The sequence below is a fragment of the Suillus fuscotomentosus genome, assembly GCF_016647785.1.
Source record: "Suillus fuscotomentosus strain FC203 chromosome Unknown F5891scaffold_233, whole genome shotgun sequence".
NCBI lineage: Eukaryota > Fungi > Basidiomycota > Agaricomycetes > Boletales > Suillaceae > Suillus > Suillus fuscotomentosus.
This window is the reverse complement of record NW_024539745.1, coordinates 7,312-17,224: the sequence shown is the minus strand read 5'-3', so window position 1 is coordinate 17,224 and position 9,913 is coordinate 7,312. Positions and strand designations below refer to the sequence as shown.

Sequence of the window (9,913 nt, the reverse complement as noted above, 5' to 3'; positions counted from 1 at the left end):
GTCTTTAACGTGTTACGAAAATCCTGCCCCACAGTTCCAATGTAAGTCTGATCACCTACTGCGCCACCCTGTTGCTGATCATCCTCTCCTCCGTCACCGTCAGCTCGCCTCAATCTCCGAGTTTGCTGATAGAAGCATATGTTCGAGTCTTCGCGGTTTTCTGTTTCCTCAATTTCAACAATTAAGTTGTGCAGAATGAAGCACGAACGGATCCACATGTTCGCGTAGTCGAGGTCCTTCTGGCTTTGGATTGGGATGCGAAGCTCCCGCAGTGATTGGAACCGGCCCTTGATAGAGCCGAAGAAGTGCTCTGAACGAACGCGGACCTAGACACTGGGTGAGGACGACAAAAGTATATTAGTACTGATGCTCACTGTTGACAGGTTATAATTGAATGTCCTTTGCTCGGCCGTCAAAGACCCTCCCGCTGGCCGTTTGTACGGCGGCACACACCAAATTCGCGCAGCATACGCCGAGTCCGCCCACAACCACTCTCCCGCACCAAAAAACGACTCGGGATGCCGGGAGACCCTCGTTCGTGCAAATACGTTCGAGTCGTGAAGACTCCCGGGTACGCCAATGACATAGTCAACGATACGCAGATTATGAGGGAATATGACGACCTTTTGGATTGTAAGTCGCTGCACTGCACACTGAGCCGATAGTAGATACTTACCTGGGCTGTTAGAGAGTAGTCAGAGTTCTTGTCAAAGAACCCTTCGCCGTGCCAACCGGGCTTCTCGTGTAGAGGGGACGGAGTCCCATCTACACAAAGGAAACCGCCGCGCCACTCATGACATGTCTTCTGCTCCACGTACGCTTTTGCCCGCTCTCGCTCAATCTGGTCCTCACGATCGAGCGGATCAAAATGTATGGCGCGATCATGCAGTTGCAAGATCGCGATCATGACTCGCTTGTAGCAGTTGTAGATGGTCCCTACGGACACTCCAGCCCAATCGGATATGTCTTCAGTAGTCGCAGCATTGCCATAATGGCCGACACCATTGAGAAAGATCGCGAGCTGGACGGCGACAGGAAGTTGTGGATTATTTGAGTTATTATGGAAAATGGGGTGGGCTTGGATTAACGTTGTGAGTTTGTTGAATACCTCTGCATCAACGCGAAGCTTGCGGCGAAACTTTTCAGGTGAGAGCAGCGCCCATTCTTGCAGCAGGTGTAACTGCGGTGCGCGAGTCAGAGATGGACGCACGTCAAGTACCCGACACTTCTCCACTTCATCATGCAGTGCCCCGATCGCATCAATAAAGTGCGTAAACACTTGATCGCACATGTCTGGGATATCGAGTGATAGGACATCAGAATATGCTGTTGAAAGCGAGGTTACTAGAGAGCTGATGGACAACGTGGATATGACGGATGACGTCGGGGACTCCGGCCATGTTGGCGATGCGGTCCGTATGCTGACATCTGACCCACTATCACCATCCGATCCCTTATCAGAGCTATTGTCAGAGCCCTCCTCGAGGAGCTGATCCACCATAAATTCAATCAACTCCATGTATCGCGCAATCGTAAGGTCATTTGTCGTTTGCTTCAGACTACGAAGTAGTTTTTTGCGATCCGATTCTCGAGGCATCTTCCGATGTCGTTGCAGAACGTTATCAATATGATGGTCACGGTAAGGTACGATGATGATGGGCGGTGGTAAGATATGAGCTTGATTTGTCATCGTCGGAGTTCTAATTATCGGCAAGTCGCAAATTTTTTACCTCTTGAAATTTCTACGATTTTAACTTTGAGGACCGCTAATAATGCACATCCCAGTCATCAGTGAATTCATGAGTCCTTGATTTTGTAGCCGTGGGAAGTATAAGATGATATCATTTTGCTACGGCTGAATCTACCTATGTATACAGCAATAAATATTAGTTATCGGTACATAGCCATGAATCTCTGAGAATTCATTTTACCATGAGGAGTTCGCAACAAGATTACAACATTGCGCCGTTGCAGCAATCAATATGCAATAGCATGGTTAAGTTATATTTGTTGACTCATACCATGTTCCCTCATTTATGTTTTAAACTACCAAGTGATATAAGACTTTATCGTGGAAAGAACCGTTAGCACTTGTAACCTAATTTATATTCTTATGAGAGCTTCAACCAGCGAGGTATGATAGTGTAATTAGGTACCGTTTGTTGAGCAACATCATATTACCTCATTTATTTTTGACTTACAAAACTATATAGATCGGTTCAAATATTGCGTGAATTACAATGTCATCCAAAATCATGCACGTGACTATCACCTCAGCCTCAAATTTTACCTTAGAATTTTCGGACAACCTCAAATCATGTGACCAGTGCAAGTGGTTGAAATTGATTTGTCATTGTTTGCGCAGGACGGAAATTTACACGCAAGTTCCTTTCAATCCTTCTTTCACCGCTACTACCACCACCTCTCGACTCAGCATCTTCATTCCTCCCATTTGTGGTGGTCCCTCCCTGGCCTTTTCCCTGTGGTACCTCCTTGGCCGTTCGTGGTGGTTCCTGCCTGGCCGTTCGTGGTGGTTCCTCCCTGGCCGTTCGTGGTGGTTCCTCCCTGGCCGTTTGTGGTGGCCCTTCCTTTCCTCGTGGCCCTTCCTTTCCTCGTGGTTCCTTCCTGGCCGTTTGTGGTGGTCCGTCCTTCCCTCATGGTTCCTTCCTCTGGCCGTTCATGGTGGTCCTTTCCTTTCCTCGTGGCTCCTTGCTGGCCTTTTTTCGTGGTTCCTTGCTGACCTTGGTCCCTCCTTTCATTCATCTCTCCGCTATCTTTTCCTCTTTTCTTTTTGTCCTGTAACTACATATGTAGTATTTAAATATAAATAAAATTAATTTGCTTCACAAAACGAGTGCTGAGGATGAGAATAATTTGGTACTGGTGACAAAATGGCAGGTTGTTGTAGGCAATCTGTCATGCTGGCGCTTTTGGTAGTTCTGTCTAACTTACTCCAGGTAGTATCATTCTCGCAGATATCATGTAAATTTTGCAATTAGATAAAGCATTGTAAAGCTTTATATTTTCACGTCAATTATTTGATGCTTCGGAGTTGTGAACCTCCCTTTCGTTATGGCATTTCATAACATTTTATACGATAATCAGGGACGCGTCTTTCCTCTATAAGGTCAAACATAACAATGTGATTGTCGATAGCAAAATTATGCTAGTTCTTGCAATTATGTACTATATATTGTTATTTATTGCTATCTACTTTCCTCACGGGTTCACTGATGGTCATGCATATCCTAGATAATGCATCAATTTTGGCAGGGTCCCATCGTGGGCGCAGCCATTATGCACTAAAAACTCCATACTGAATAATGCATGAACTTTTAAGGGTAATATGCATTGTCTGGGCACTATTGATGGAGGTTGCATTGTTCTATGTGTGAATATAAGCACCGAAATATGCTAGATAACATATCACAAAAGTCTTTACAATGTCTCAACCCCTTGCATTAAAGCGCAAAGCTATCAATAAACCTACTCAGGAAACTGCTAAGGCTGCCAAGAGGCAGAAAGTGTCCAAGGATGCCCCCACAACGTCGGCTCAACCACCACCAGCAAAACACCTACGACGAAACCTTACTCTTGCTGATTGGATTACAGTCTATGGTTATGTTGATGAGCATCCCACTGCTAATCAATCAGATATTGTCAAGTATTTCGAGACTCTTCCTACTGGGGCGCTCATACTTATCTACCGCAGTCATAACAAGGTCACACGGTGTCACAAACTGTGACATCCAGCATCGTGCATCACCACTGAAACGCAAGTTTTACGACAAACCCTTGTACCCACCTTACAGTATATCTAATTCTTACAATTAGTAAAATCATTACATGTTAGTCTGTAGAGCCATATATAACATTATAAGGGTAAACTCCATTGCCAATGATTCACACAATGAAGATGATTTGACTTCTCTTCCAGTATTATTGAAACCAGCAACCTCATTTCTGGCGATATAACTTGAGCTGCTATCTCGAAAAGCTACAATTTGGACAAAAGCCACTTCAATATGACGAAATATGGTACATCGTTTATAAGATGTAACTTGGCAATAGGTGGAATCCTGCAATAACTATGTAATTTAAATTTGACATGGCATTTGTTGGAGCACATCACTTCTGGTGATATCATTCGGGCTGCTATCCCAAAAAGCTACAATTTGGACACAAGGCAAGTTTGAGATGACAAACTATGGTATGACATTCATAAGGTTAGTAACACTGCAATTATGTAATTTAAATTTTACATCACATTTCCTCGAGCATTGGGTATCATCTGGCCCATTCAGGCAGAATTGTTAATACTAGATACTACATTATAATCCTAAATGCTATGACCCAGTTGTCTCAATTTGTCACATGAGTCCAGCTTACAGTAGTAACCATGGACCACATCATACCTATCCCTACTCGATACGTGTTTGAAAGTCTATAATTAATGTGGATTGTTTGTCACACTGCACCAGTCTCGTACTATTTGTCAACTGGTCATCTTTAGGTCATCTATTTTCATTTCTATCCAATTTTGCTTATCTGTGGAATGTTTTGCAATGTCGACTCACCTTGAGGGTGGGATATAATTATGAAATGTTGTGACAGTGAATTGTCATCTAAATATTGTCTTCATTATTGGTCGGTTTCTCTCTTACTGGGTTGCACATATAAGGTCATCTATAAGCTGTGAAGCGCTGCGGTTAATCCTGTTCATCCTTTGCATATCCCACCAATTTTTGAGTGGAGAACAACATAATTTTGTCATTGTGTATCTACTAGTAGGTACAATTAGTAGTACATGTATTTGCATCATGACATCATCCACCTATCAGCATCTGGCTGAAGTGTTAGCAACTGAATACTTTGCAGCGATCTGAGGCGAATAAGAGGCCACATTGCGAGGGCCAAAAACTATTCTATGAAGTGTAAAACATAAACAGATAGAAAGTATACTGAAGACATGCTCACCAGTTCCACCAAACAAGAAGCGCCTCAACAGAGGTTTTGGCTGCAGATGTTGGCGGGTGTTCGAAGTAATTGAGGATGTAGACATAAAACTGGTGATAATCAAACTCATCATCCATAATTCACCAGGATCCACAGCTTGACAGGGCGAATCGTAACTAGTTTTGGAGTTGCATGAGTATGAGATACGGGATCCAAGATTGTAACATACCTGAACTGCAGAATATGCAATGGCTCTAGGTTGAACTGATCGCATCCCTAATAGCGCTGCGACATCAGACCTGGTGCGCCATTCACCTGAGGTCCTTGACCGCTTGTATCGTGGTTCCTGGGAGAATTCATCTTGGTCAGGTTGTATCTCACCGGCAGAACTAGGTGAGGTGAAGATGTGTTTGAAAGCCTGGATGCCAATCATCATGAGCGGAAATTAGGATGTAGACACTGCAACACACCCTGACAAGTAGAGCACCTTTGAAAAGCCCTTTTGTTGGGTCCTCATGATCATATTTGCCATCTTTATACAAAAATGTCGGCCAAGAGTGGGTGGTAACTTGAAAGGTAGGTTCATAATTTCGTATACCTTCCTTTGTTCTATGGTGATGATCAGCACTCAGTATGTAAGCCAATTAGAAGATCGCACCTCATATCTGTCCATTTAAAATCTACTGGACAGATGAGTTCTCCCGTTGTGTCGTTGTAAAATTTACATCCTGACTTGTCCCATGAGTGGATAGGTGGGTCGGGGGTAGGAAGACTCTCATTCAGCCAGGAGGCAACTACTAACTTCAAGGAAGCAGCATCGTCGCCTCTGGCTGAATCTGCTGCCCTGTTGAGCTGAATTTAGGGCAGCATTGGCATCGTATATATGTACAACAGGCAACTTACTTTTTGATATGCGGCATTAAGTTGATACCCATCACTTTCAGAGTAGACAAGTTTACGGACACATGGGACCCAGCGTATCAAACATTGAAATGTCTCGTGAATTCGGTCCTGACTAAAATTTAACAAATCAGATCAAACAATCAAACTGAGGTAAGTGTTCCTACTCCTCTGTGTGTTGTAAACTGTTGTCTTCATCACCTAGAGCAGTCCTTCAATCGTACTCTCCAACCAGATCTTCAACTCGGTCAATCAAGCTCACAAGGCGCCAAATAGCTTGGCCAGAAGTAAGGTATGGGTCATTACGGCTGTCAGAAACCAGTTGCATTAGATACACATAGTAATCAACCATTAGTACATCACCTTTTGCTGCGGTTACTTTCCCCCTGGAGGTCAGCATTTTGTTCCTCTAAAAAAGCAATGCGCCGTTTCAGTGCGTTATAATTTTCTGAACTAGCAGGCAAATCATCATCAGGCAACTGAGACATAGATGTAGGATGCGATAAGAGGTGCCGACGTACAGTAAACACTTGAGATGAGCTTTTCAACTTGAAGAACCAAACAATGATTGATGCCGTGAGTAAATGATTATGCTTTGCCAAGGACTGACAGCTACTTCCATATCAATTGACCAGATTTAATTTTGTTCCGTTCACCGCTAAAAGTTTGTTTAGTTGGAGCTCAACAAACAAAAGGGTCTCACTTAGTGGTACCTCAGAATGGCAACTTCGGAGTCCACTTTACAATGAAGCACCCATTGCAGTGTATGACCGGTAACCGGTGATCATTGATTGATAATATTATATACAACTATACCATTTGTCTTCACAATTGACCATGTCTTCCGCTCAGGGCTAGCAACCTGGTCATTAGCACGACGGCTTTCTTGTGACCTCATGATGAGTCAGGATGATCCAACTGATTGTACCCTCCCACTGATGGAACTTTCCAAGGATCTTAACAGAGCCGACAAACTTGGTTGACAGTTTACATTCGGGGGTACTTCTGTATCGTAACACTGGCAAGCAGGAGCCTCCATCAGGGAAACATAATTCACTACAGAGTGCTAGCGTGCTAGCACTCTGTAGTGAATTACGTTTCCCTGATGAGTCGAGCTTTATGACTAAACAAAAGCGGCAAAGCACAGAATGGAGTCTGTTGATACGAAAGTAGTTAGAATAGTTCAATTCCAATATTCCAAATGGTTGGGAGCATTACAGCTACTTTCATATTGATACTAGACCAGATTTTTTTTTCCATCTTACTGCTTCTATTTACTTACGGAGCTGGACAAAGAACAGGGTCCTGCCTTTCACAATATTGTTCGGGCGGAACAAGCCAGAATGGCAAGGGACAGGACTTGGGAGTTCATTGTGGCTCCTTGATGATTGAATAGTGTCCCATGAATGACATCGTCATCATCACTGGGCCTATCAAGTGGTGGTGTGTTGCAAACTTAACCTCATCTCAGTAGCTATGATGGAACAAAATAGGTGAGGATGGTGAGTATTCAAAGATACACGCAGTTTGCTCACATCAAGGTCCTATCATTTTGCTTCAAGCATACTTGTTGACGTGGAAATTGAGCTTGATCCATCAATTTCATATCCCGCCATCGAAGTCTTTATGGCGCAGCTTAACGACAAAGAACCAGTGCGAAAATGGCCAGAACTATTACTCACCCCTTTAAAAATGATGGGGGTGAGGACATTGGATGATGTCGTTGACATGTGCATTGCATCGCCAGAAAGCCTCACAGTATTTTACAACCTGTGCCCTGTGACAGTCATGGATTTTTATGTCCATGTCATTGACACTATAAGCGCAATGCATCCTGTGAAGGGTTTAATACAAGGATCACAAGGTAAGAATATTCACTTCACAAGAACTTGAAGGATGAAGCGCTGAAAATTTGACATTCAAGACTGAATCAAAGAGGATGAAACATTTACTTTGAAATCAAATGTATTGAGTCCATATTACCGTCAGAATGTATCAAATGTACAGTTAATGTAGGGCTCTGCTGGGGGGTGACATGACGGATGGGTCCTTCCAACTCATTTTGCACAACATGACGTCCTGGCTTAATAGAGGATGTAATAAGTGTCAGCACCGTGATCATCAATGACTTGGATGGACTAGAAAAAACAGATACATTTGAGTTCATAGAGGACGAGACTAGAGTATTAGTGTTCAAGTTCGTTTGTGACTAATGATCCTCCTGGTGCAAAAATTAGGCAATTGGCACTTGTAATTTTAATATGATAAAACGAACCTGCTATGTTAATATTGATTCCAGTCAACATGGTTGTCACTCATAAGCACAATGCAGCGGTCAAGAAGGTCTGAGCGCTGCAGAAATGTCTGAACTGTGTTGATGTCCTCTGATACGCGGAAAATCAAAATTTGCAAATGTAGACGATGAAGTAGGGGCATCACTAGTGAAGACTTCGTCTGCTTTGTGTGTAAGGGCAGGGACAGATGGGTCAACTGATGAAGGTATTCTAATCCAATCGTTGATCCCCACAGCACCCATCCATTGAGAATTTTGAGGTGGGTGATGGTTCGGAAGATGTTGACTCCAGAAAGCGAAATGATTGAGGTGTGATTGAAAATGAGGGAGACACTGAGTGATAGTGATGTTAGAGGACATGTATCCATCAAATTAAGCAGCAAGCTCGATTCTTCAATGGAACCAGATGGAGATGTCCGCAATGCAAGATTGGTTAGAGATTCACAGAGTCTGAGTATCTCTGCAGCAGTTTTGACCTGCACATTGCCTTCAAAATGCAATGACTTGATAGTTTCACCTGCAAAGTGTTGCTGACGGCGAATGGACTGATGAAAAAGGTGCGCCATAGTTTCATTAGATAGCACAACTTTTCATAAAGAATTCTCCTTGTCCTGCAATAACGAATGCAAGTTCTCATGTACCAAACCAGGGCCTGAGGTGAGTTGAGTGCCTACCAGTCATACACCCTCCATGAAATAAGGAGAAGATGGCATGCCTCTTTCTGCAAAGAATTAGCAGCCAAGACAAATATTTCCCTTTCAAGTTCCAGTGGTAAGTGCAGCTGAGGTCCAGGTTTCAATTCCATGAGGGTAAATACTGGTAGTATGTAGACTCGTAACTCGTGTTGCCGCCGAAGTGAATTGACTTTGAGGTAACTTTGCTTTGCTTCGAGAACGTGAGAATTCGGTTGACTTTGTTGTTTCGAAGTCAGTTGAAGTGCACTTTGTCCAACTTCAAGAGGTGAATTGAAGTTACTATGCATATAGATTGATTGTTATCATTGCACATCTGAGTAGCTTTTGGCTCCTCTCTGCCTCCCAGTTCTCGTTGCTCAGCCACAATACAGACACTTGCCTAACCAGTGTGCGAGAACAAAGACACAAGACGTGTTGGAGACTTGAAGTTCGGATACTCGGATCTTGAATGACTCTAACCCAATACTGTCCCCCACTGGCAGGAGCGACCAGACCTCTTAAGGATGTTAAAACTCAGAGCGGCAATGTAGGTGTTCTCTCATAATGTCTGTCAACAACAGTGCTAATTCATGTTTGGCGCCGCATCCATCAATGCAATCATCTAGGGGCAATCATTTGGGGTAAAATGCATGCAGCTCTAACGTCACAAAGCTCCACATCTTGAACTTTTCTGGCATGCGGAGAACCTGTTCTTTACTAAGGTATGTCAACCTACTCATATCCCCATCAGTCCTCATGTCAACCAACCGCTAAGGAGGATCCCAAGTTGTGGTATGGTATCGGCATACTCTATGACCAGTATGGCTCCTTGAACCATGCCGAAGAGGTGTTCACTTCTGTCCTTAAGATGGACAAAGGTTAGACTTCTTCTACTTCCTAAAGCATCTTGGTTGATACCCATTCTGCAGAACTAGATTTTGACAAGGCAAATGAAATTTGCTTCCATCTTGGCATAATCTACAAACAGCAGGGCAAATATGAAGAATCCCACTGAAAGTAAGCGACCCGTTTCACGGTGACTTGTGTGCCATCATCTGAGCTAGTGCTGTAATAGAATATAAGTGGATCT

The 9,913-nt window shown here is 43.4% G+C and overlaps 1 protein-coding gene across 1 annotated transcript; it reads left to right on the top strand.

Moving 5' to 3' along the window:
* Window positions 1–2,435: 2,435 nt before the first annotated feature.
* Window positions 2,436–2,851, top strand: F5891DRAFT_1080342 (uncharacterized protein; the record flags this gene model as incomplete). The annotated part of the gene is made up of 1 exon (XM_041363425.1): window positions 2,436–2,851. A coding segment is annotated over one exon (396 nt), but the record flags the coding sequence as incomplete, so codon positions are not given.
* Between the last annotated feature and the right edge of the window lie 7,062 nt (window positions 2,852–9,913).